General features: G+C 44.6%; 1 protein-coding gene and 1 pseudogene across 1 annotated transcript; one reads left to right on the top strand and one right to left on the bottom strand.

Moving 5' to 3' along the window:
- Positions 1-1950: 1950 nt before the first annotated feature.
- LOC134426388 (major facilitator superfamily domain-containing protein 1-like) lies at positions 1951-9104 on the top strand (annotated as a pseudogene).
- A 5046-nt stretch (positions 9105-14150) lies between these two features.
- JPT2 (Jupiter microtubule associated homolog 2) lies at positions 14151-26207 on the bottom strand. The gene is made up of 5 exons (XM_063171364.1): positions 26111-26207; positions 20111-20259; positions 19516-19658; positions 17218-17263; positions 14151-16462 (listed from the first exon to the last, which is right to left on the bottom strand). The coding sequence occupies exons 1-5, from the start codon at positions 26152-26154 to the stop codon at positions 16278-16280; spliced, it is 567 nt and encodes a 188-aa protein (XP_063027434.1). The 5' UTR covers positions 26155-26207; the 3' UTR covers positions 14151-16277.
- Positions 26208-27806: the final 1599 nt, after the last annotated feature.

Genomic DNA, 27806 nt, shown 5'->3' with positions numbered 1-27806 from the left:
TGGCTGATTGGTCATGGAAGTGGGAAATGAGCAGACAAAATAGAAATCTAGCAGGGAAGAACTTCATTTTTAAAGACATACATGAGTTTTTGTCTGTATCTGCACCTCACAAATGCTTTGTGATTTGTGCAGAACCTGACCTCAATGGAACTTACCATAACAGCATCAGGTGTAATTGCACAGTGGACTGTGTGGAAGGCTTGTGAATGACTCCAGCTCAGTAAAACCTGCCATGGGCAATCTATGCTTGGATGTGAGTCACTTTGCTCTAGCTTTGGGAGTGGGTGTTTTGATAGTTGCTTCCAGGCAGTGAGACGTACATTTCTGTTCTGGTTTTCTCCTAGAAATCAGTGATGGTTATTCTGGCTGGATACCTGATTGATAAAGTGGGAAATTGCTGTCAATTCTGGGATTCAATTAATTTATTCTTGTACTGAAGTGGAATGTCAGGCTGCCCTTTCAATGCATTCAAATAATTCAAAGGGATGATTAAAGCTTCCACTGTACTAACACCACAGAGGTGGGAAGGGTAAGGACAGCTTTGTGTGTGGATGAGATGGTCAGCTAAGCAACTGAGACATTCATCTTTTGACCACTGACTTAGGCTGAATTGACACAGCATGGCAGTAACCACACTTTTTGCTGACACAGACGTGACAGAGACTAGTATTGCATGTTTTTGATGGGACAAACTGATAAAGCAGGATTCTGCTCCCAGCTCTGGCATTTGCTCTGGTGTTTGCTGAAAGCTAAGACCAAGCACTTCTGGCAGATGCAGTCACACTTTTTGTGTCTCATTCTGCTGTGTCTTAAGTTGCAAATGCAAGATGTGGCTGGGAGTGTGTATTTTATTGCCATCTGTCAGAGGTGGGGCAGTTTTCTTTACCTCTTCCAGACCCACCCTGCCTCCAGGAGATATCTTCTGTTAATGGGCCATTGAGTCTCACTGCATGGCTGATAAAATGATTCCATCATCCCATTGGGAGATGCTCCTCCCAGGGGGAGGAGCCAAGCATTCCCACCTGGATAGAATCTGACATTTGGAAAACCACAGCAGCCTTTTCCCACTGGATTCCCAGAGGAAGACCAGGGTAATCTACAGCATCCCTGGACCTTCAGAGGAAAACTCCCCCCTTGTGCAGGATCCCTGCTCCAACAGAACCACAGCTGGCACTGCAGGAGGGCTGCAGCCGCCACTGAATGGGACTGTGCCACCACCCTGGATGGTGCCAACACCACAGGGTGCCAGGTCCTGTTCTGACTCTTGTCAGTGTTGTTCTGTATTACTGCATTTTTATTTTCCCTAATACAGAACTGTTATTCCTACTCCCATATCCTTGCCTGAGAGCCCCTTAATTTCAAAATTATAACAATTCAGAGGGAGGTGGTTGACATTTTCCATTACAAGAGAGGCTCCTGCCCTCCTTAGCAGACACCTGTCTTTTCAAACCAAGACATGCTGTTAAAGAGGGAGTCGGGGATAATTTTTTTTGATAGATTTCTCAGACGAAAATAAAGAGCAAACGGGACAATATTTTATCTGAGAACCGTTTATTGGTAAAGGAGTGTTCCTACTGAAGGGGATAGACACGCGAGCAGAGAGGGGAAAAGAGAGACGGAGAGAGAAACAGAAGACAGGGACAGTGTTACCGTAGGAACCTCAGCGCTCTGTCAGCATCAGCATGGCAAACGGCGCTGCGTGTCGCAAGCCACAGCGAGCTGCGTGGCTCTAGTGGCGGCTTGGCACCGCTTTCACAGCGGCAGTGTGCCTCCGGCATCGGCTGCAAGCACAGCGAGCCTCGCCGGCTCCTGTGAGAGGCCGGGCGCAAACCGGCTCCTGCTGGCCGCTGCGGGTCGGGGCTGCGGGGCATGCGGCCGCAGCTGGGTGAAGGAAACACAGCGGGGGCGGCGGAGTGAGAGGTCAGCGTGGGGATGAGCTGGTGCGCGGAAATGGTGAAGCAAGGCAAAGCAGGTGTGGACAGGGAAGCAGGACCACCAGCACGAAAAACTGAGGAGGGAAGGGCCAAACCAACAGTACAGGCGAGCCCCCACTTCCTCCAAGAAACCCACAGAATAAAGGCTCTCGTTGTGTCGCAGTTAACTGCTTTTATTCGCTAAAGCTCCTCCCCATAGCCCGATTTCCTGGGCATTCTTCCCAGGCATCCGGGCATTTCTCCCACCCGCGAGTGCCGCGGAGGGGGATGTCGCTCCCAGGCCGGTAGTGGAAGCCTCCCCTGCCCCGAGTGGCCGGGCAAAGCCTGCCCGGGGGCAGGGCTGCCAGCACACCTACAGCCTTCACAGGAATCTTCCATGTGTGCAACATTTGTTGAGGCATAAATAAAATCCACATTAGTCCTTCTCACTCGGTATCACAGAGGTAAATGTCTTAGGAGAGAGAGGCACAGACGAGATCATGTTCTCTAGGTCATAGCCTGCAATGGAGCTCAGGGCAGAGTCAGAGCCTAGAGAGTTCAGAGTTCTCTTAAGAGTCCCCTGCCTAAGTTCCCACCACTGAAAATATCATTATTTTGATGATTGCCAACTCATTTAATAAAGAGACCAGTCTTTACAAAATTGAAAGTGGTGAGTAAACTGATACAGTTTATTGGTGTGTTTTGAGGTTCTTTAGCTTTTTGACACAGAATGCCTTTGTCCTGACTTATGCATTTCTGTTGAGGTTTGTGCATTTTTTGTTTCTTCCTAGATTTTACTTTCTTCCTAGATGTTACTTTCTCTTTTCTCACTGTGCTGGGATCCCTCATGTTTGCTTTAGGCTTGCACTTCAAGGGCTTGCCATACCTCCTCCCAATGATGTTCATGGCTCTTTGGTTTGGAAATGGGTCACTTAGTAGTAAGGAATTCACATATACATATTTTCATATTTACATTTTGTAACATATGTTATAAAAGAATTCATGCTTAAGGGGAGAATGTATATATAATAAAAATTGTAAAATACTCTGACGAGCCTCTGACCACGAGCAGCCTGGAGACAGATAACTACATTGGAATTACAAAACTCCTGGAGGCAGCAGGAGAACAATCCTTTGTCTACTAATGAAAGAACTGGCCAGCATGGAGATGGACTTTCTCTGGAGCTATCAGGGAACACCCAAGGGTGAGCATTGCTTGGTAGATATCATCAATCAAGATAACCAAAGTCGCCAAGGAACATACCTCTGAATACACTACTTTCCCTGACATGATCAGCACCTGCCACTACTCAGGAAACAGCGATTGTCTGGCCCTGCACAGTGCAAGAAACCTTCATACATAAGCGGGGTTACAAAAGAAATCAGGGCACCTCTGCCTCAGGCATGAAAAACTGTATAAAACAGCCCCGCTGGAAACAGCATTCATGAACAGAGGGATATCCGATGGGATAGAGGTCGGATCCAGGTACACCCAGCGCCGATCCCGGGCTCAGCGCTCTCTCTTTGGCTGTGGTTTTTGAGGCTCAGCGCTCTCTCTTTGGCTGTGGTTTTTGAGGCTCAACGCTCTCTCTTTGGCTGTGGTTTTTGAGGCTCAGCGCTCTCTCTTTGGCTGTGGTTTTTGAGGACCGTATTTTGGTTGCGAAGATAAAAATCTTTCACATTTATTAATTTGGATTTCTGGCTGATCATTTATAATACATCTTATGAAAGGGTCATGATACATTTTTGCCTTCTAGACCCTTGTCCTACCAGTTGGCTTCACTTCCTCTTCCCCAGTGACTTTTGTTGTTGGTAGACCACTGCTCCTTGATTTAATGAGTGCTGAAATGTTTAATTCTTCCCATCTAACAAGTTTGTCCTTCTCTCAAGGGTGGGCACTGACATGTGATTTCTCTGCCTTTGAAATTATTTTTGCTTGCCTTTATAGGATGGCTAAGTTCACCTCCCATGCCCCTGCATGATTTAGTACAAATGGACTGTGAGGCGAGCACATAACTTCTCTGGCACATGCCTCCTCTTGGCATGTGTAGACCAGCTTCCAGCGTGAGCTCTCCAGCTTGAGAGAGCTCTTGCTTCTGTGCCATGCTGTTGGTCAAGCCTGTCTGTTCAAGAGAGGATTTTTCTCTTAGGTAAGTTGCACAGAATTGTTACCACAACTTTCTGGTTCAAGGGGAAGGAGCCGGCACTGGCATTTGGATTGAATCTCTCTCCAGTCTTGGGAGTGTCTTCAATTTCTTCACCCAGAATTTTGAGACAAAATTTGGAATTTTGACACAGTGGACACTCCTTTAGTGTTTTCTAGACCCAGGCCAGCTTGCTTTGTCCAATGATTAAAAGAACCTGAAAGAGGTAGTGAGGTAAACCGGAAGTGGCACATGATTTTCCAGTTTTTCCTGTTGCTTTCTATGTGCAATGAGTGGTGTTTTCTGCACTGATGCCAGAAAACCCGCTCTAACTCTCTAGTGTCAGCCTGACAGTTTTATTTTCTTGACATATTTTAACATCTGCAGTCACAGATGGTCAGTACTTAATATAGGAGTACTCCCATGGAATAGAAACTTCAGAGTGAAAGAGACAGGAATGAAATGTGTTTGTTCTTCTGTACTGTGCCCAGCAGAACCTGCTGATTCTGCAGCAGTGTCTGTACTGGTCCCAGCAAAAGATGTCTTGCACATGGCTGATTGAAACCACATGTTTAAATTACTGTGAGAAGACCCTTAATTGCATATTTCTTAGTGTGAATCTGTTCTAGGGCTTGTATCTTTAAAAGATTGAGCTTCTCTCCTTCTTTTGGTGCAGTGAGATGACATCTGTCTCAAGTGGAAGGGTTAAACAGCACATGAGTAGTCTACTGGCATGGTGATGTTAGGGAGACTTGCTTCAGTGATTAGAGAAGTGCGATAATTGAAAAGTGTTATTTACAAAACAAGGCAGTATAAGCCACCATCCAGAGAAAAGAGATGAATCTCTTGCAGAAGTTGAAACTGATTAGTGTCCTCTGATTCCAGCTCTCTGAGAAAGCTGTGGTGGGCACGGGATGTCACATCTTGTTTGACATTTAGTTTTGTGCTCAGGCAGCATTTGCAAGCACAGCACAGTACTTCTGTCAATACTTCTGTGTCAATATTTCTGTCAGTGAAGGGGTCAATACATCAGATAAAGTGTGCATTCATCTCAGAAGCTGTTTCAGAAAACAAAATGTGTAAAGAACTCATTCTGAGAAGAACATCTGCAGCAGATGACCATTGTAAAACTTGCTTTGGTGTAGGCAGCATAACCAGACTCACTACTCTGGAGCTGCCTGTGCTCACAGACCAGACTGCTGGGGCAACTGCAGCAGGTCAAACCAATGAAGAGGTACAGCCTGGCTTCCTGTGCAGCCATGATATGCCTCCCCTGCTCTGGGGACCAGAGAAGTTTCCCAATGCTTTTATCTTGGCTTTATTGCATAGTTCTGCTGCAGGTCAGGAGCATTCTAGCCATAGGCCAGCTGAGCTCTGTCTGAGAGACTGGTGGCTTTAGCCTCGCTGGCCTCAGGCAGTCCTGCAGCCATGGGAGCTCAGCGGCCAGAGCTCAGGGATTGTGACAGGGTGGTACAAGGTGAAGGGTCCTACTCTGTTTTAAGAGAATCCAGGCTTAGCAGTTATGGAGAATTCCGCATTTTACATGCAGTGGGTTTTGTCATTCAGTGTTCTCCACTCCCAGGAATTTCCAACACCTCTTGTTTTTCCCAGGGAGCCTCCTCTGTGTGCTGGGGCTTGTTTCAGCCCTTACAGTCAGCGTACTTGATAAAGTGGGTAGCTGGGCTCGGATGGTGTTATCCAGCAAGAATCCAAAAAAGTGGTAGGTGGTTTTTTTTCCATCTCTATCCTGGAAATCCCAGGTACAGGAGCACTGCCACCGGAGTGTAGGGAAGGCTGCAGCAACAGGAGCCAGTCCTAACCAGGAGAGGGCATTCGTACCCCTCGGTTCAACCCTGCAGAGCAGTGCTGAGATCGCATCTGTGAGCCACCAGCCCAGAGCTCCCTGCCGAGAGCCTTCCAGAGCTCAGGGAGTGCTCAGAATGGCAGCAGCTTTCTGACCCAGTTACTTTCTGACTGTAGGTGGCTCAGAGGAGCGTTCTGCTGGCCTCCCTCTGAACTGCTTTCTGGCTCACAGGATCCAGGATAGCAAATAGCTAATCTGGGCAGTACTGGTCCCTTGCCAGCCCTTATCTTCAATTCCTCCTTGCATTCTGTCTAGGAACAAGCATTACAAGCAACTTCGGTCTGCAATTTTTATGCACTTTGATCTATTAGATGGCTTCCCTCTCATGACAATACTCTCAACTGGTTTCTGTAGTTGTGTTGTGACTCCTGTTCATACTGTACCTTTCCGCTGTGTTTCTCTTAAGGGTGTGCAGTGGACTCTTAACAGATCCTGCTCAAAGCAGTCTCTTGCTGCCAGATCCTTCACAAGAATAAGAAATCTTTTTTGTTTTCTTTACTGGATAGTGTTACAGAAGGAATGTTTTAGAGTCAGTACACCTCAAATTTCACTTAGAGGTATATGAGCTGCCTTTTATTTTCCTTTAACCTGTTGTTACTTAATCTCTTGTGCCCTTCAGTGGCTTGCAGAAAGTGGCAAGGGTGTGAAGCTGGGCTATTTTCTTGGGGAGTGAGGGCACATCTTGTCTTTGCAGCAGATTCAGGACATACAGCACCTTCCCCTTCCCTTCCAGCTCCTGGCCCTCACCATCGTGTTCTTCTAAAACGGCATCTTCCCCTTTGTGGCAGACACCAGGTACTGTTCCATGGCTGTGGCCCACTGACTGACATGAGCCAACAGAGCTTTGCAAGCCTCAATTTTGGAGTGACTGGAAAATATAGGGGTAATAGGCTTGTTCCTTCCACTCGTGAAATGTGGAGAAACATGCCTTTGACACCTAAAGGTTTGAGGGTTCTTTGACCTTTCTTTCCCTTCATAGATGAGAGAAGCTTCTGAAAGACTGCGAAAATACCTTAAAGGAAAATGATTCACCCAATATTTAAAGCTTCAAACACTGCCAAAGGAGGATCAGAAGGATTTGGGAGAAGGGAAGGAAATACTCAATTTAAAAATCAGCCCATAGACATTTCACCTTTGTGACAGACAAGCAAAGTGGGTTCTCTTGAGCTGGGTGGGGTGTCAACATCACAGGCCTGGGGCAGCTCTGCCCTGCAGCTGCTGCACTCTGCTATGTCTGGAATATAACTGGGCTTGTTCAGCCTGGGTTTGTACAAGAGGAAGCCTCTGAATCTGGTGAAAGCTTCAGACTTCCTTTTTAATGCCTGCCTTTGCTTAAAAGAAAGCAGCAACCTGGATACCTAAATTAAGACTCCTGCTTCTGTCCTGGGGCTCTGCCACAGACTTGTTTTGCTGCTTTGTTGCGCTTTGTGGATGATGTAGCAGCTTCTGTCACATTGTGAGGATGAACTTTTGTATTAGGTAAGGCCTAAAGTAAAAAAAAATATAATTATTTTGGTAGTATTTCATTAGTGATTTGAAAAAGGCCACTGTGAAATCAGGAGGGAAGAAATGTCATCAGCATGACAACTGATGGGAAGCAGCCATATAGATAACCAAATCAAATTAAAGTAGATACAAGATGTTTAAATAAACCTCAGTGAATGACTGTAAATTCTATAAAGAATTTGAGGAAGTTTAATGAAATTTCTGCATGTCCCTAACAAAACTGAAAGGCTTCTTTTGACAGTTTTTTGTTGTTGTTGTTTTTTTTTTTTTTTTTTTCTGTAACCAGGTCTTCCTAAAGGAATTTCCTGTGCAATTCCTAGTATTTCTTGAATGCAGATGTTCAATATTTTTTCTTGCTGCTAGATTATTTTTAAACCATGGTCCTGCCCCTCAGCATTCACCCCCTTGAACTGATAAGGCTTTTAGCCTCTTAAAAGAGGATGTCAAAACTTCATGTATCATGGACAAGCAATGGCACACTGCTGCTGTGAGCTGTGTTGAAATAGGAAACACGTGCTCCACTTTCACCTGCAGTTTCACTCTGCACTTGCAGAAGTGTCTTGAAAGTGTCTGAAAATACCAGCTCCTCTGTGGTGTGTATTAATTAAAAAGAAAGTAAACCATCAAAGGCTTGGCACTACAAACCAGAGAGAATCAAGCTTATTTACAAGTCCTCTCATTCAAACCCTTCCTGCCCATATGCTTGTGCTCAAACTTACTTTCTATCAGAAAATAACCAGATCAAGACTACTAATTATTTTATTTTCTTGGCTTCATTTTATTTTTAGCAAGTTTATCCAGGATAAATATTCTGGTTAAAATCAGCAGGCAGCTGCTTATATTTTTGGGGCAGTATATGAAAGCTCCCTCATTCTCTCTCCAGCAGTTGCCGTATTAATTGTGAGTACCCAAAACATGAAGCACTCACTGATAACTTTTTGCTGATTTTTTGAAATGTCCACTACAGCCCCCTCAAACAGAATTTCACCTGTTGGGGCTAGACAAAGAGTCCTTTACATCCTTGCAAACTGCAAGACACACCTTAACCTGACTTAAATTACAAGAAGTAACATTTGGAAATTTTTACCTCTGTCCTGTAATTGTGCTATGGTAGCATCAACCCATGGTATTGGGCTGTATGTTTTGGGAAGTCTGAGATGGAAACAGAAAGGACTGGGATAAGCTTTGCAAGTAGATCGGAAAGGACAATTTGCATGCAATCAGGCCCTGTTTTGTCACAGCTTCCATTCCTAATTTCCATAATTATCATGGTATAATGTTTTCCCTTCCCCTTTGTTAAAACCTGGGGTTTCGCTTGAGTACCGGACACCTAGTAACGCTTCAGTCTCAGTTCAGAGGTGTGCAAGAGGTAGAACAGCTGCTCTGCTACACTGCCAACAGCCAGGACATGCCATGTCACTGCCATTCCTGCCAGCCCACTCTGCACAGCCCCGTGTGCCACTGGGACCTGGGGGAAACAGGGCCCCCTGGAAGAGGCTCTCTGTTCATTCCCTTCACCAGGACTATGTTGGACTGAGAGGTGTCCTTGCTGTTGTCTGTGCCATGCTGACTCTGCCAGTCTTTGCTCTCCTGGCATTCAAATCTGTGCCCCTACTGGTCTCTACCATCTGGCTGGGGATCACTTACTCCTTTGCTACTGGGAGTTTCCAACTGTAGCTGGGTCAACACTCCTACACCTGGATGGCATATTACTGCTGCCCTGGTTTCCTGCTGAGCAGGTTTCACAGCCACAGTTTGAAGTTACTGACTCTGCAAGCCTTACTAAGTCATCTTTGCTTAGTAAACAAATCACCCTAAAGAATCAACATGAAGCAGAAGGCAGAGCATAGAGCGAACAGAGTTTGAACATCTCCATGGATGGAGATTCTGCAGCCTCTCTGGGCCACCTGTCCCAGTGTCTGACCCCTTGCAGGAAAAATTTATGTCCTTGTGTTCAGATGGAATTCTGTGTGGTTTCCCTTGTGCCCATTGCCTCCTGTCCAGAGCAGTGTCTGGCCCCTCATCCTTTCTTCCTCCCAGCAGGTACTTGAGCACACTGGTCAGATCTCCCAGAATCTTCTTGAGCAGCCCCAGTTCCCTCAGCCCCTCCTCCTGTGACAGATGCTTCAGTCAGTCCCTTTATCACCTTTGTGGCCCATCACTGCACTCCCTAAATCACATCTGTCTTGTACTAGGGAGGCCAAAGCTGCACCCAGTGCTCCATGTAAGGCCTCATCAGTATTTTAACACAGCTGGCAAGTCAGACTCCTGCTAGATGGTGGCTTCAAAATATCCTTAGGCCTCCAGTTGCTGCACTACTCTTCAGTGCTGAAATCCTGCACTTGCATTTTTTCAGAGGAAAAATCTCATGATGAATTTCCAGCTGTAACTATGAAAAACCACATGCAGCAGGGCTGTAAAGGAACATTGGGGACTTGCAAACAGAAGAAAATATGTGTTTAGAACTGATTTGTATGTTAATACCTTGGCTTAAATGCAGTGACTTCAGCCTGGTCTGCTGAAGCCATCAAATTTCTTAGTTTATGCCATGTGATGCAGCAGCTAAATGCAAAGGGGGTTGGTGCTGTGACAACTGCTGGGATAACCGCTCAAAGTCCTGTACTTACTCCTTCACGGGAGAAGCTCACTCAAAAGCCAGCCACTCCTGTTTGACATCCCACATCTACCTCCAAATTACTAGAAAAGAAATCCCAGTCTTCTGTTTTGAAGAAGAGTTGACATACTTTCCTTAAAGTCTGCCAATGGTTAACAAGATTCTCATTGGTGTGGCACCAAAACCTCAGTGCCTGCTCTGCTGGGTGTCACTGGGAAGCATTCCTGTCCCTCTCCTGTGTTCACTGCCTATATAGAGAACTTCTGCTGGCTAGAGAGGGTTTTATAGAAACCATCGAGCAAAGATCCTTGCACTTGCTTACAAAAGCCCTGTCACAGAATCTGAAGATGTAGGGACATCCTGGTGACCTTTGGTCTCTTGCACAAAGACCATCTTCAAGGTGGGACGACTCTACTGGAGCCTCTCACAGGCAGAGTTCTTCTGGACAGACTGCTCCTGTCTTTCAGCTCAGATGGATAAAGCTCAAAGCTGACATAAGAGTAGGGAGGGAGATGATGACCCTTCCTTGAACAGTACCTGCTCACCTCTACTGGGCACACTGACTGCTTAATCTTACTAAGCTGATGACCAGGAAACCACCTTCACTTTGCTGGTCTTCCCCATTTTTGCTGGACACCTGCAGCTGGGATACCAGAGCTCAGCTCTAAGCTTTCAAAAAGGCAATTGCAAGGCTCTCATACTTTGATTGAGCTTGTCATGGAAATTAAAGGGTGGCATGCATAGAGGTCAACATGCTGCAAGAAGTGGAAGGAAACAATCAGGGTTTTTTTAGTTTAACATTTGTAGTGTCGCACTGATCATAATTATGGGTAACTGAAACCCCCTTACACTGTCCCAAACCTTACACAAGCTGGGCCTTAACATTTAAGCTGCACATACTCTCTGGCAGAACATTCTTCTTGCCAAAGACACAGTGGATTGAGACTCATAAAATATAGACTGAAGCCTGAAAGTGGATATTAGTTCAGGTAGTTCACACTTGGACGTGTGCTGCCCTTCATGTCCAAGTGCATGCTCCCAGCAGCCAGGAGGTTAAACATTGATACAGTAGAGCACACATTTATGTAAGTCTGTGGGACAAGACAGTGGAGAAAAAGCCATCATTTTTATGATATTCATGAAGAACCTGGCATAATGTTAAGTTCCCGTTACCTCCACAGGCCCCTGTGCTTCGGACACACCTGGACACAGAGCGAGCTGTGGTTTTGGCTTAAGTGGCACACAGCACACACCCAAGCAGCAGCAGAGGAGGGGTCACAGAGAAGCCAAAGGCAGCAACAGATACTATTTCAAATATCCATATACGTAGGGGGGAGGAGGAAAGCATTGGGTAAGAATCAGAAGGCAGCTGGACCTAGAGAGGCTGATAAGTAAAGCAAATTCCTGCATTCTTGCTGGCTATGGAGAGTATTTTGATCTGCTTGAGGAAGAAGAGGTTGTCCTGCTAGCAATACAAAGAACTTGAAAGAAAGGGAAAACCAATTCAAGATGAGACTGTCTTAATTCCCAGAAGCAAGATGAAACTACAAAAGTGATCAGGACTACTAATTTAGCCCAATAATTTAAATCTGCCTATTCCTGCTCACCAACTACTTTCAAAGGGAGGAGTGGTGACTGGGCATAGCCTAGGCAGCCAGCTTAGCCTGATGGGAGGCTTCTAGCATCAGTTTTTGGCCAGCAATGAATTGTTACCCAGTCCACTTCTTGCACAGCTGATAAGCAGTAATGACAGAAACATTATGACCAAATCTCCTCCCGGTCAGGATGCTGTGACTTGTCTTTGCTCCTTAAGAAACAATGGAAAATTCCAGCTTCAATGACATTTAATCCATCACCCTTTCCACAGGGAAGTGATACAGCAGAGCTTCAAGCTGAAATTCAACAAGAGACACATCAGGGGCTTGGACAAATCACTGGGTGGCCAGCTCCACCACAAAGTCACCCAGATAGCCAAGACACTTGGACATCCATACACCACTGTGATCATATTGTACATAAGCAACTCTGACAGCCTTCCAGGGAACATACTACAGCAGTTACTCATTTAGTGCTTAAGTAACTATCTCCACACATCACTACTTTGTGTATCTTCTCTCACTAGACAAGCCCCAAGAACGAACTTTGGATATTCCAAGTCTGATTAGCCAGTATAAATAATTCAAAAAACTCACAGTAATGCTGCTTAAAACACCAACGGAGAGAATACTGATCTTCCTCATTGAGAGTGCAATGCAGGATGTGATGCAACAGAGGGACAGTATCAGACCATGCTTGCTTAAAAGGTTTTGTACAGTAGCCAGAAATCTTCACAGGGAAAAACATGCATGATCTGGGTTAACTGGCACACATGGGGATCAGGAGTGATGACACACTGCAGCTGGGCAGTTCACTAGAGCCTGAGGGCAGACATGGTGACATATTTAGGGACTAAGCAACACATATGCCTAGAACCACACACTATTCATGAAAGCATGCAAGCCATCCTTTAACCACTTCCTAGGCTAAGCTCACTATGGACACCATACTTTTCCTTTCCAGACTGAAGCAGCAACTCTGATAACATTCTGTCCCAAGTTACAAACCAGTAGTTTCAGGGAAAGCCATGAAGTAACATACACAGCTGCAAACTGGAGCTATACTGCAGTCTACTGTTGGCTGCAGCTCAAAGGAAAAACAGTACTTCATTGCTAATGTGCTATCTAGAGAGGACATTGCCACATTCCCATGCTACGCAGATCCCACCTGTTGCAGTATCATTTCAGGGTTTACCTCAGAAACCCGGGTCCCTCCCCTGAAAATTCCCTGCCAGGTGTGTCAATCATCCTTCCTTTCCCCACCCTGACCCCTGCCAAGCACTGTCTCTCGATCCTGGAATTCCACAGGGACCTCGAGTGATTGGCAGATTCAAAGCATGCCCTGTACCCCTGGGGGGGCATTGGGCCATCCAGGCGTCCTTTGTCCCTTAAGACCTCCTCACACGTACCTGGTTGGTGGCTTCCTACCCCTTACCTCCCCCTCTCCCCCCGGGTAAAAGGGCAGGCAACCATGCACTCCGGGAGTTCTGTTGGAGCTGTTGCTGCACTCAGAGGCCTGTGGGCCAGAAAAAACACTCTGGATTGAAACCCTCCATCAGAACTGACTCCTTTCCTTCACCATCGCCCTAAAGCTTCTCCATCAGAGGTAACCCTAAAGAGCACACCCTCTTATGGGAGGAAGCTCCATCCCGCAGCCACCAGAGCCCTGGCATGCCTGGACTTGTCTCCACGTGCCCAGGTGTAACACCCAGCCAGCCAAAAGTGTCTCTGGGTAGAAAGACCACAGTTGCCGCTATTTGGTTCAGCAGCAACGACCAGACAAGCTAAGGCACGGCCCGTTCAGCAATATTGGTAAAAATACCAATACCCACCCAAACTGTACATGCTTCAGAGGAGAGTTCTGAACTGTAAATGGCCAAACACAGAAGTCACTGTAGAAATGAGGGCTGGCCCAGAGGCTGTGAGAGCATCACAGCCTGGAAGTTCAGGGATGAATGCCACAGACACAACATCCCGGCTGAGAGGCCACTGTGTCCAGCTCACCCAGAATTACAGTATCAGTAGCTGGAGTTCCCTCCTCTGTCAGCCAAGGCAGTCTGGCACATGAAGGGTGTTTTATGCACTCACTAGAAACACACAAGTGAGGGTATGACTTCTCCACATAAAGAATATCCCTCACTCAAGGGGAATTACTATGTTTTTTCTACAAATAGCCTTAATTATTTAAAATATTTGAATATTTATTCTATTTACAATATTGCTGAAGAACATAACAGAAGCCCAGCAGGGAACAGAACATCATGGAATGATGCCCACAAAAAGGCATTAAACTGAGCTCTTGCTACTGTACTACCCCCTCCCCAGGGATAAGAGGTGTCTGTCTCATGGGCAGCCTTGGGCTGGATGTCACAGCTCCTGAGCACAGTCCCATGTACAGAAGGCCTGAAAACATACGTGCAATTTTTCCCATTTCGGACCATAAAATTCACCAGTGCATCTATGGTGAAATACAGTACTGACCAATTTATAAAAGCAGGCATCTGTAGCACACAATAAAGTAACAAAATACTTGTTTATTGGTAACTGCACGTTCTGTCATTTGATTTCCAATCCCCTTCTGCCCCAGAGAAATGCTCAGATCAATCTTACATGAAGAATTGAAAACATTGTTTCCATTTCAAAGAAAGAAATACAACAAATTTAACATAGTTTAACTAATTTAAGGCCTAGTTAAAATTTGCTCTTTAAAGGACAGGCACTGAAGCCAATGCACATTAGGTACTAAATATTTCCTACACCAGTTTGCTCTGGTGTAGGAAGCAGCTTCTGGTTGCTTTTCTATATGACAGCTTCCTGTCAAGCACTGGAACAAGGAACTGAAATGGCTAATGTGTCTGAGACTCAGACAGAGGCTGGAGAGCACAGACTCAGGAAGAGGGGCTAAGAAATACATATTGGGAAGTAACATATGTTCATTCCAGGGCTGCAGTTTGAACTACTGCCTTGTTTTCCTGGGGGAAAATTAACAGGCAGCTCCAAACCAATCTGAAAGGTACAAAGGCATTTGAATCCCTACTTGCCATGGCTGTTTCTATCCCAGCACTGCCCCTATGTTTCTCTATTTGAAAAGGCAGCTAAGTCTTAAAGCAGTCACCCACAGCTGCTGGCACAAGGGAGCTGAGCAGCCTAGGAAGCATTACAATCACAGAACGGTTTAGCACCTGGCCCAGCATCCCATCTCAACGGCAGCAGGTCTCAGGGAATGTGGGCAAGAACAGCAGTGGATATACACAATAAGGCCACTTGTTCTTTGGTGTACCTGAACAACGCCTGTTTTGATATGTCAGATTTAAAAGATCAGTATTCAATATATTTAAGAGAAAGTACCTAGAGATAACACTCATATATCAAAGCTCTGGATATGATAATAAAATCCATTCAGAGAACAAATCCTCCCCCAAAAACATCTGTGCAAAACATCTTCCAAACATGATTTATGACAGATTTTAGTAATACAAACCTTCTGTTTGTGCTGGCTTTGATTTTCCAACTAAGGTAATCAAAATCAACTACAATTCACATAGCTGGGGAGAACTCGCATAGTTTTCCCAACAAAAATCTGAGACAGTCAAAGGCAAAGATAAGGCTGATGCAAGACAGAAGAATTGACTAACAGACTCAGCACAGGCAAAACCAACAGGAAATTCACTGTGGTGGAGACAGGAGAACTGTCCTGGTTTCCACAGGGAGCCAAGTGAAAACCTGTGAAAGCCCTTTCTACAAAGGCTGGGTCAGAGAGACCTGGCTGACACCTCAGCATATGCTCCATGGTAAACTTCCAAGTTGCCTCTGTTCAAAGAGTACCATAAAGCTATTGTTTGCATCCACATTTTTACCAGAAAACATACAAGCACTCAACTGGAAGCACCTACACGAAACAGCAAGTTGGACTGCCACATGTGAAGAACTAGTTACAGTAATCAGCAAATTACTAAAAGCATCCAAAAGACCTGAATACCTAGGCAGGGGAAGACCACAATCTTTACAAATATATGATTGTTTAGGAGTATAAAAGAAACTTTCAACATATTTTGTCCTTATATCAGCAATCATGTGCTGCAAGCAAGAAAGAAGAAAAAGAAGCAATAACTGAAGACACTCTGAACCATGTCAGCACTACCTGTTCCAGCGGAACACATTTACAGTCACACGACTGCAAGTCAGCTCACGCTGGAAGCTGCATCCCATTGCCCAGGGGAAAGCTCAGCCTACCTGCCGTACTCCAGAATCTTCAAATGTGACCTTCAGGCCCCTTCCCATTCACAGTGTTTGATGTGTTGACTGTATGGAAGCCCGATTCTGCAAGAGCGTCCTGAGGCACAAGCTAGCTAGTTATGTTCTTACCTAACAGTCTGAGGAACTCACCACTAAGTAGCACTAATTATTCACGAAGTTACACTAATGTCTGGCTCTGCCACCCACCCAGGCAGGCCAGTACTCACATCTCCCACAAAGCACCCATTCCCTCCCCAGCCTTTCCTCCCAAATCTCCAGATTCCTACGTACTCCAACATACCCCTCATTCATCTGCCTAAGAATCTATTCACAAGCAATAGTGTATTAACTGACCTCACCGCCACAGACAAGAGTTTCTCCATTAGTGACAGTGACATGATGACCCTAATAGAATGCAATGCTGGATTTCCCCCCTGGTGGATTGAGGACTTTGTTGTGTGAGCGTGGCCTTGGTCCTAGTCGGGGTTCGTGATTGTCCATCTTGGGTTCTGGCTCCTTGCGTTGCTCCTCTTTGCCCAGAGCTTTTTTCTCGCCTCTGTCTTCCAGGTATGGTTTAGTATTTTCTGTAGCTACATTAAAGAAAACATAATAGTTCATCAGATCACTCACTATTCTGTAGTGCACAAAGTGCCTCATCCTCTGTCGCTGCATTTTTCCCACATCTCCCATCCACAGCACGCCCAGGTTTCTCATTACCTGTTCAGTTTTCCTGAAGGAAACATGTAGTAAGAAAAGAATTTCACTTTTCACAATTACTCCTCTCTTCTTTCAGCAATCTTTCTAATATTTCATATCCTTTCTAAGGATATAAAGACTGAGCAATACACCTTCAGAATTATTTTGGCAGTTGCAGGCAACTAAGAGATACAATGTACCAAATAATCTTTTCATACTGAGCTTGAAAGCAGGGATCCCATAATTCTTTAACAGTTAGTTTAGCAATAATAAATTTTGTCAGCCAGCTGTTTATTATTTACAACTACAGAAAGCCAAAATTAGCCATTTGAAGGAGATGGCAAGAGAGGAAGTGGTAATCTGATGTTTTGCCATATGCAGATTCCATACATATTTGTATATACACACACATGGTATCAAGCAAAGTCTAAACGTAGAGACACAGAGTATCACAACTCACGCCTGTCCCCTCCTCAATAAGAGGAAGAGAACCATTTCCCTGAGACAAACAATTAGATTTCTGATTAAACTTTTCAGTCATATTATCCTAAAAACATGAGGCTAGGCTAATGTTTAAGCAGAAGGACAAGAAACTTCCTCATAGCTTATCTTCCCAAGGAGAACAAAGAAAAGAATTTCTCTTGCTGACCTTCTAGCTTCTTTGGGATTTCCTCTTCTTTTAAGACAATGTGATCCTGCAAAGAAATCAAAAACTATCTTAGTGTATTATTGTTCTCAAACAGCAAGTCTGCCACAAAATCCTTCTGGAAATTTTGCTTAATTTTTAAGTTTATAGATCACTGATCAAATAAAAGCAAGCTGTGTGCAGCCCTTCATCCCTTCCACTTCTACAGAACCCCAAAAGCAGGGGAACAAATCTTCTATGTTATGGCAAGATGCACATCTCAGACAATTCACTGAAACATAGATGAAGAGGCTACATTAAATCATCAAAATGTAAGCACAGCAGTAGAGTGTGAACTGCCAGACAATTTTAGAGGCCTTCCCCAACCTTAAGGATTCATTGATTTTAAGATCAGGAATTACCCTTCTTGTCAAGTATCTGCTATCCCACAGGACAAGCTGATACACGCAAATATAATACAAACAGCCCTATTTGTATGCAGCAATTCCTGTCTTCACCAAGTACCCCAACAGTCAGGTAATAATCAAAACTTTTTAAGACCATTTCCCCAACAATCTGAACTGACTGTTGGAAATACACAGCCACACTTCAGAAAAGTGTGTTTTCCCAGACATGAAAATCAACTCCCATGTCTTCTTTCCAGCTCACTACCTCCCACAATTCCAATGCTCTAATTAATAACATAAATTCCACAATGGTGTCTTCCATTTAGTCAGGAATTAATGGGAATTAAAGTTACATTTCTAAAAAAGTAGCTAAAAAGAAAGTGCAACCATCCCAATAAAGGGGTACAGAGAAGCAAAGCAAAGCCCTCTCCTACACCAACAGCAGTACTCCTGTCAAAACCTAGATCCCAATCTTATTTTTCCTCCTCATCTTTTCATATGGCCCCAGATATTACTCAGAACATGCAAAAAAAAGAAAGCACTCTACCAACACCTTAAATTTAAGGGGAAAAAAACAAAGACAAGAAAGGTAAATTGGACTGATCCTCTTTTCCTAAGCTTCAGGAAAAACTAGACACATTGCGTTTTCAGCACAATGACAATTTCTGTCCTGGTTCCAGTCAGTACAGGGTTAATTTTTGCAGTAGCCAGTGAGGGCATGGCGGGACCTGAATCTTATTCTAGACCACATCATGTGCAGGGTGTGGGGTGGGCACTGGTGGCTGAGCAGCTGGGGTAGAGCTGTGTTCCACGCGGCAAGGCCCCGCGTGTGAACTGTTCATCCTTCCTGTACGCTCCATTAGTAATTTTGTTGCTGTTACTGTTCTTTTCTTACCTCATTGCTCTTTCCAGTTAATTGTTCATATAGCAACCCATGATTTCACCTTCTACCTCCAATTTCCCCCCAGGGGGGCGGGGGAAGGGGGAGGGGAGCATGAGTGGTGCACGTTTCAGAGTGTTTTCAGTGGGAGCACTAAACTGGGGAATACCATTCCTAAACCACAGCAGTTTCATAGAATGTTAAATTTCCATGTTATTTGATGTGCCAGAAACATTATCACCCCCATAGCTACTCACTTATTAGTACTTAGAGTAGGGGCAGCAGGTTGTAAATCTGCATATAGGGCACTTAAATACAGTAACTGGTAACATATCCTGCTTTTTCCAAACACAGATGTGGTCATAACTACAAGTAACTATTACACATCCAAGCTTTAAGATCGAAACTCAACTGTATAATCTATGTATAACAACTCTAACACTATAATAAGAGACACTTTTATCTATCTTGTACAAATCAAGTATCTGCTGGGCCTAACACCACTGATCTTGAAGTTCAGTTTTTTACTGTTGATCACTGCAAGCCTACTCTGCTGAAGTGCTTTTAAGGTGACTGTAGATACATGTATTTAAGAGAGCTGAAGTGCATAGCCAGGCCTCACAAAGGTTTATGACTGTAGCTCACCAACTTCCCAAGTCTGCATCAAGATCACATCTGCTAAAATGCAGAATAAGGAGAAATATTTTCTCCCTATCCAGTTTAAATGCCTCCTGGCTCTGTCAAGAGCTCTAGTTGTACCTCACTTACAAGAAAGATCAAAGGCTTTTTCCTTTTCTTTTTTTTTTTTTTGAATGCACATCCATAGTCTAATTAATACTTTCACAACAAACTGCAGAGATCTGATACACCCAAAATAACAAGTTATCAAAAAGACTTTGGGAATAACTGTCTAACTCAAAGTCACTCCATGCACATTCAGTTCTGTTCTTAGGGAGAGCACAGGCATATGACAGAGCACGACAGGACCCTGGAGCAGCTTGCTGCTTGATCTGACAGCAACAGAAGTACAAATACCTTGGGTTTGTTTGGGTGTGCTCGCACAATGCTAGGAGAGACAGGAGACCCAAAGATGTCGCTTGTCTTCCCACCAGGTGGATTCAAGCGTGGACGAGGCTGAGCAGAACTAGAGTCCTCAAAAATGCCACTTTCTTTTCCTCCTGCAAGGCAGTTGTTAAGACTTTTTTTCTAGATTATTTTTATCACATTATATTAAAAAAAATATATAAAAATTGAAGGACTTGTACAACCCTGCTGCCTAGGGACTTAGTCCTATTTGCCTAGTTGAAATCCTTTGTTACAATTCACTGGCAGGTCTCAAACTGAGTAACTGCTGACAACTCTACAGTACGAAACGATTTCCTTTCATCATTTCTTAGAATCTCAATTTGGAAAGAATTAAGACTTGAATAACGTGCTAAAAAGTCTGTGAATGCAAATCACTGAAATATTAATATATCCAGAAGTTTGAAGAGATTTGTTGTTCAAACCTACTCGGTATGTAAGAATGCAACATAAAAAGACAGATCCCAGTGCTCCAGTTTAGGAGCACAAAACCATTCTATGCTGCAATTCAGAGGCCAGTCACAGAGAAAGAGGGGGCAGCTTTTACCTGGAGGGTTTGTTCTTTTTGGAATGTTCTGAGGTTTTTCTGATGCTCCAAAGATATCGGATGCCATCCGGTGTGGCCTGCTTGAAGAAGACACTTCTTCTGTACTCCCAAAGAGATTACTAGAATCTCCCCCTGGGGGTTTCAATACCCTATATGACAGAATAAGAAACAAGATATGAAAGTTCATTTAAAATTTATAGCATTCAAAATATTTGATACTCCCTTCCCATTCTCTCCTTGTATGTAACTATCCTAATTTTAATTTATTTTAGGTAATTCTACTATATCCATGAAGTATCTACATTTCAAGAGCTGTTTTAATATTCTTAAGTTCAGCACAAATAATGCCAACATCCTGGTCAATCAACTTGATCATTAAGGTATCTATGATTAGGTGGAATGATCCTAACAGTGCCACCTACACAAATGGCTACACTATCTGTGGTGTTCCAGAAGTAACAGAGATTATGATGGCTAGGATTTTAAAAATAACCATTAGAGAATCAGACTTTGTGCTAAACTGCATATACCAACTTTGAATCTGTGATACAATTCATACCCACTGACTTTTAAATAAAGGCAGACATTTCACAACTACTAAAAAATTTGCTAGTCTCAACCATCAGTTATCATAATAGCTGCTGTAGTTTAGAATGGAGAGACAGAATACCAAAAAGTCAATTATTTAGCAGTCCAGCTGCAAATCCATTAAAACTAAAGCTTTGCACCAGAGGATATCAAATGGATCTGCAGAAAAATTGGAGCTTACAGGAGAAATCATCTGACTTCTTGAAAACTTACCAAAAGTCATTTGGTTATCCTTCAGTAGTAATTCCATAGTTAATGCCTAAGTTTTGTTCAACATTTGCTGGTGCTTCAGTAGTAATTCCATAGTTAATGCCTAAGTCTTGTTCAACAGACTACAGGTCCCTCCCCAAAAAGGAACCAAATTACTATTGGGAGTAGAATCAGTGGAAATCAATTGGAAAAATAATTGGAAAATTAACAGAAAAAGCACAGGAAAGAGATTAATACCTAAATATGGCTGAAAGAAGTTCAGCAAAAAAAAAAAAAGGCCTAGGAGTGCTGGTGGACAATGGCTGAACATGAGCTGAGTGTGCCCAGGTGGGCAAGAAGGCCAATGACATCCTGGCCTGTGCCAGGACCAGGACAGCAACCTCTGCTGGGCACTGGTGAGGCACCTCAAACCGTGGGGGCAGTTTTGGGGCCATCGTGACAATAAAGACTTTAAGTGGCTGGAGCATATCCATAAAAGAGAATGGAGCTGGGGACAGCTCTGGATGAGGAGCAACTCAGGAGAACGCACTGGCTGCGCACAACTCCCTGACGGGAGACTGCAGCCAGGGGGATTTGGGCACTGACGCCAGGGATGTGAGGAACAGCCCCAAGCTGTGCCAGGAGAGGGCACACCGGACATCAGGAGGAATTTCTTCACAGGAAGAGATGTTGAACATTGGAATGGGCTGCCCTGGGCAGTGGTAGAGTCACCATCCCTGGAGGTGCTCACAAAATGACTCAATGTGGCACTTAATGCTCTGGTCTAGCTGACAAGTAATCAAAGGTTGAACTCCATGATCTCAGAGGCCTTATCCAACCTTAAGGATTCTGGGATTCTGTATTAAAAATAATTTTTACAGTTACATCTACCAATTACCCACAGTGTTAGCAGCTGAACAAAGGTAGCAGCTCAATTACACTACTTCTAATCTTAACCCTTGATCTAGAACCTAAAGTAACCTTTGCTTTTAAACCAAGAGAACAGTTATAAATTGCAAGATCTTGATCCCATTCTACTTGAACAATTCAGATATAAGTAAATTATTACAACCCCTCCTCTCCCTAGCCCTGTGACAGCAAAATGTCATCACAGGTGAGCTACATCAAGTATAAAATGAGGAAACTCTTGGTGCCAAGATCTACTGCAGTTTAAGATTTAATTTCACAAAAGTAGAGATATTTGGCTGCTCTGTCAGAAAATGAGTTTAGTGTGCATTTCAGATCTCAAGATGCAGAATGCAGTTTTAGGCCTTTTAGGGGGGAGAAAAAAGTTCTTCTTTTAGTCTGGAAACAGTTTATATACACAGCACTAGCCTCGGAGGGGCTGCCTTTGCTGGCCAATTTCAATATTTTAATTCTTAGTACAATTGTGGACTTAATACACACTTTTAGCTTAAGGAGTAACTAGAACTGCAGTAGACAGGACAACTCCTTGTCCAAAGCACAGGTTAGATCATACAAAGCTTATTTATTTACAATTTAGTGTCCAATAGACTACAGATCCAACTAGCCTCTGTGCTCTCCACGTATTTTAGAAGACTTAAACCCACAATTAAAGCAGACATTGTATAGGTAAATTATGTATTTCAAACATTCACAATGCTTCACCATGAGGCAGTTTAAGTACTTAAAGCAGGGAGACAAAGAAAAGGGAACTCTACAAATAAGTAGTTTGGGAAGGAGTCTCTGTTAAAGTGGACTCCTCTCACATAATTTAAATTATTTTTTACTTTACCTATTCTTTCCAGCTATTTTTAAACTGCATTTCGTCCTTCTTGCATTCCAACTACAATAAGTATACCAGCAAAGAGACTGAAAGGAAGTAAAAAGCTGTTTATTATTTATTAAAGCCCAGATTAATTCAATTTACCACACTGTTTGCTTAACACATGCCTACAAGCATAGGAGGGAATAATAAAATAACTACATTCAGATTCTTTAAAAGAAAAATAGCCAGTCATAAGAATCAAATTACTTCTCATCCTTATAATGGGTTTTAAGAGCTATTGCAGAAAGAAATTCTAGAGAAAATCCATTTTAAGATTAAAAGTCTTGATAACTCAGTAAAGAAACTTCATCAAAATAAATCCACCAATTAATCTTACACTGTCCTTTCATTTTCAGCTTAGTAGCCACACTATGAAAACCCTACTGTTGAATAATTGACCAGAGGCATCACTGGTGGTACTTACAAGGTAGAAATCAGCACAAGCACCTTTTCTGCCAGCACCACACAAAATGATGTCCTGACTCTACATACACAAAGTGGATTTACCATCTCAATTTCAAGAACTTCGTAATGCTGGGAACCTTCCTTCCAAGCATTACATAAACTTTCAGTGTCACCAGGTTAATAAAATTTGAACTAATACAAAGTCAGATAACTAAGTAATTTACAGGAATTACCAAAAATAACCTTGAAGTACAGCAACAAAGTCTGTCGGCTGATGCTAACAAGAGGAGAGGGCTTTGCACTTGCTTCCTCCAACCAAATATGTGGGAGACTACAATTTTCTTTCTGTGCAGCCTCTAGAGCACTGCTGGCCTCCCTGTACTACCACGTACTCAGTTCTAGAGCAGTGAGACATGCAGGTCCCCTACACCAAGTAAGAAAATCAGACTTCACCTGTAAATCCTACCAAAGGAAAACAGCATGCTAAACTCAGTTAGCCAAGATGACCAGCTCCAACAGAGTACACAGAAATTTAACATATAATTTAACATATGTACAGTAACATATGTTAAATTATATGTTAAAAAACTTCAGTTAAAATATGTTTAAAAACTTTAGATTATACTTTATAGTCATTTTAGTTTACATCAGTATTATGCCAGTTTATACAGAGACATTTTTGTTTCTTGTAGCCAGGTATGTTGGGTCTTTATTCCTTTGGGAAGGTACTGCTTTATTCTTTCAAATCATGAAAAAACAACCCTTTGTCTTCTACAAAATCTAAATCTGCCTCTCTCTCCCTCCCCTCCAGCAGACCAGAAGTTTGTGAACTCCTCTAAAACAGCTAAATCAAGAGCCCTATTCTGCAATATTTGTCCCACTAGTTGCTTTGTTCTCTTCTGGCAGATTTGAAGAATTTTAATTAGTTTTTCTGGTATTTTATTTTTTATATCCCCTACATTTTAAAAAATTGAATTTGATTGCCCTTTCCTCATTAAGCCTTTCAGCCAACCTATAGAAGGTTTATTCATTACTTCAAGACACCCGCTACATAATTGTTTTTAATCCTGCCTGAAAGTTAACCACTGAAGTTTTACCAGTCTTTAGACTGTTCTAATACAGCAGATAAGTGCTGCATTATATATAAGAGACTGGCAGAAAGCAGGAACTGCAGGCCCTAAAACAAGACCAGAGGTCCTGGGGTGGTTCTGCTGTGGGATCAATGGAGATCCACGGCTCGTTAACCAGCTCCCTCACATACAAACAGCAAGCTGTTTTATGCAACCATGATCTTGAGCTGAAAGCCCCAAGAGCGCTGCAGTGGCCCCGACAGGAGCAGAGGAACATGAGCATTACATTTCCAAGATGGTTGAATTTACCATTGTCAGCTCTTTGCAGTGGTTGTGAAACTGCTCATACACGGGACAAATCGAGTGCATTAATACACTGCGTCTTTATAGCACAACAGCAGAATGAGACAACTCTGCCCTGTTTTGCTTTTAGAAGCTCTTAGACATGTAGTACCATGTTTTACTTTGAAAAAGCAAAACTTGCTGAAAAATACAGTGTGTCATTGTTGAAGTTTGAAAAAATAAAACTAGGCAGTTAATTCGATTCAGCAAACTAGTTGCTTGCTCTATCACTGTACATATTTAAAGGATCACTAGAAACACATTTCACTGGACAATTAAGTGAAAGCTTTCACTTAAAATCTTCTTAGCCTAATTTATTTCTAACAGTAATACCCCCGTACTATGAAGTTCTCAAAACGCAAACACGTGTTTAGAATTTTCTAGGCATGATTTTTCACACTAGGAAGACGTTTTTTCCCCACTTTCACAGCTGCTGGTGGTTGCTGCTGGGATTTTGAATAAGGCTCAGATTTAAAAAGAGCAACTTCTACGTACCAAGAACTGCAAAAGGATTTGGATTCTCGCTAAACAAAGTTTTTGTTCAGGGAATGAGTAAGCCGTGTCTTCAAACCAGGTACCTTTACCCTTGATGGCACAGGCCATGAGTCGATATAGTAAATGCCTCAGAGACCACGCTGCAAACCCGCTAAGGAAGTTCCTGCGGTGCTGCCAGTCTCTGGTACAGGCTCCAGCCTGCTCTCAGGCACCACAAACACACCCCGACACGGCAACAGGAGGAAGCTGTAAGGCCACCTCTGCTCGCTGCTAACTAACACGTTGCAATGGTCTGCCTGGAAACCCAATTTATGCGTTAAACGTAGTTTCAAAATTATTATGAAAACAGACCTCAGAGACTACACCAAGGACAGAGCATCCTCAAAAGTCTTCTAAAACCATGTTACAGCTTGGACCTACTGGAATACTAGAAAACTTACAGCGTTCTTGGACAATTTCGAAACCCTTCCTCCTTCCCCACGCGACAGCCTCGCACATGGATTAATCACTGCACTCACGCACTGCAGTATTCAGGGTAACTGCCCTCCTCCAAACAAAGCAATATGTTTCAACTTCGTAGGGCGAAAAACAAGCCGACATCTGTAGGCGTTCGTGCACAGAGAGTAGCTGGGGCCCCTCGCTCCCCGTGAGTAGAAACACGGCGGGAGAAGGCGCTCCCCAGCGCTGGGCCCTTCTCTCCGCGCCAGAGTCCCTGCAGCAGCTCTGGGGTCGGGCCGGGAGCGGCAACCGTGGGTGCCCCGCCCGGCCCTGGGGCTCTCCCGGCGCGCCCGAGGCAGCACCAACGGGAGCGCAATGCGGCCGCTCCCCGCCCAGCCCCCGGGGCGCGGGACAAGCAAACCGAGGGACCGCGAAGGCGCCAGCCGCGCACTAGCTTCTATCCGGCGGTACGGCAGGAAGGGGGCTCCGCTTCCTCCCGCCGCGGCCAAGAGGTCCCTCGGGGGAGCCCGATCTCCTCGGTCAGTACACTACATCCCCGACCCAACCCCCTCTGCCCCTGGAGCCTGCACCTCCCGCGCTCGAACAAAGCCCCGCCAAGGGCTCCGCGACGCCGTACGACTCTTCCCCCCGGCCCGCCCTGCTGAGCGTCCTCCACCGCCCCACCTGGAGCTAGGCTTGGCCGGCTCGGCCTCAGCGCCCTGGAACATGGTGGCACTCAGCAGCTCCGCTCCGCAGCCCCGCTCCAACAGCGCCGCGGGGAGGCCGGCCTCCCCGCCTTGCCCGGCTATTGGCCGATTTAGCTGCCCATCATGACGAGCAGCCTATCGAAGGCAGTTAAGTCGTTCGAGATCCTGCCTGTTCGGCCAGCCTCGCAGAGGGAGGGAAGCTTAAAGGGACCCGCGTCGGCGCTTATCCTTGATGCATTCCATTGGTTGCTCTGCCCGTCCGTCAGAGGAAACTGCACAGCCAGTGGCTGGAGGAAGGGCGGGGCGAGCAGCGGGAGTGTATTTAATGCAACGGGGTGGGGCTAGGGGGTGTGGGCTGCAGTAGCGGAGAGGGGTTTGCTTCGTGCTTCGGCCTTCCCGGCGAGACTTTTTGTGGGTTTCACCTCGAAATGGCGGTGCAACGCAGAAAACAGAAGGAAGATCATAGTATGGAATAATCTCAAGGAGGACTTCGTAACCTGCTGCCCTACACAGCGTTTCCGAGATCGAGGATACCCGAGCGGCACGCCCTGAGCCCCGCCCGCAGCCGGCAGCCCCTCAGGCGCAGGGGGAGGGTTTCAGTGCGGGAGATCGAAGGCGCTCCAGTGAGCGCGGGCGACCCGGGCAAGCGAACAGGACATGGATCGGGAAGGGCGCTGCCGCGCAGGCAGTTTGTTCAGTTTTCTGGTCATCACGGTTGCTGAGAGAACTCAAATATATGGTGCCCGCTCAGCAGGGAACTGAGTCCCCTAAACTCACCAAAAAAGATGCAGTCTCAGACTGAAGTCCCAAAAAACCATGCAAAAACCCCATATAGCTAACCAGGCTTCAGGCTGTAGCCAATGGCTGAGCCTGTCAGTGAACTGTATCAGTGATGGGCGGCTGCATTGAAGCGATACGCGGAATAAATAACCTCCACAAGCAGATGTAGTTATGAAGTGGGTATGTATGTCAGCGCCTGGCACAAGCGAGACAGCTGTCGTGAGAACTTGTGCCCCGAGCCTCGGGCTGTCCCACATCTTTATTCACAAAGGTGTTCCATATGCAATACATTGCACAACTTTGCCATGCATATTCAACCCCTGGCCCCGCCTGTTCTCGCCTCCCATGGCAATCAGATCCACGCCCTTCTGGGCACGCCTTGTTTGCTGTGGTGGTGGCACGGGGGTCTCTGGTTGTCTCTGAGGCTGAAGATTGTGGTCTTCCTCAGGACTGAACTTCGGAACTTTTCTCCTTTGCGCATGCGCTTTTGGTTTCTTGGTGCTTATCTGAGTAATCTGTCGGCCTTGATTAGCTTGGAGACAGAGGAGTTCCTTTATCTGGGCTTTTAGTATCTCTTGGTCTTCTCTAGTATTTTTCTGTATGCAAGAAACTTCAGAAATCTGCATTTTCCTATGCCCTTTGCACCACGGCAGAGGTTTCTTAAGTAAAAAGGCTAAAATTCAACACATAGTTCTACAGGCTAAACTTTAAATACTTAATTCATATTGCTAATTCAAGTGAACTCCAAAAATCTCTATTTCAGCATCAGATAAGACCAAGTGGATGACCTGTCCAGCCTGGTAGTAGAGCTACAAGACAAACTAGAAAGGCTGAGAAGTATTAGAAAATCAGAGAGACACATAGACTGGTGGGACCATGGCCTTCCTAAGACA

The sequence above is a fragment of the Melospiza melodia genome, chromosome 18 (genome assembly GCF_035770615.1).
Source record: "Melospiza melodia melodia isolate bMelMel2 chromosome 18, bMelMel2.pri, whole genome shotgun sequence".
Taxonomy (NCBI): Eukaryota; Metazoa; Chordata; class Aves; order Passeriformes; family Passerellidae; genus Melospiza; species Melospiza melodia.
This window is presented reverse-complemented; position numbering and strand designations above follow the sequence as displayed.

Bases quoted from the DNA above. Each gene is read 5' to 3' on its own strand.
- JPT2 (XM_063171364.1), bottom strand. From the start codon at position 26,154: ATGTTCCAGGGCGCTGAGGCCGAGCCGGCCAAGCCTAGCTCCAG. The intron at 20,260-26,110 runs GTGGGGCGGTGG...TCTGTCATATAG, and splicing joins CCGGCCAAGCCTAGCTCCAG to GGTATTGAAACCCCCAGGGG. The intron at 17,264-19,515 runs GTATTTGTACTT...ATTTCTTTGCAG, and splicing joins CACACCCAAACAAACCCAAG to GATCACATTGTCTTAAAAGA.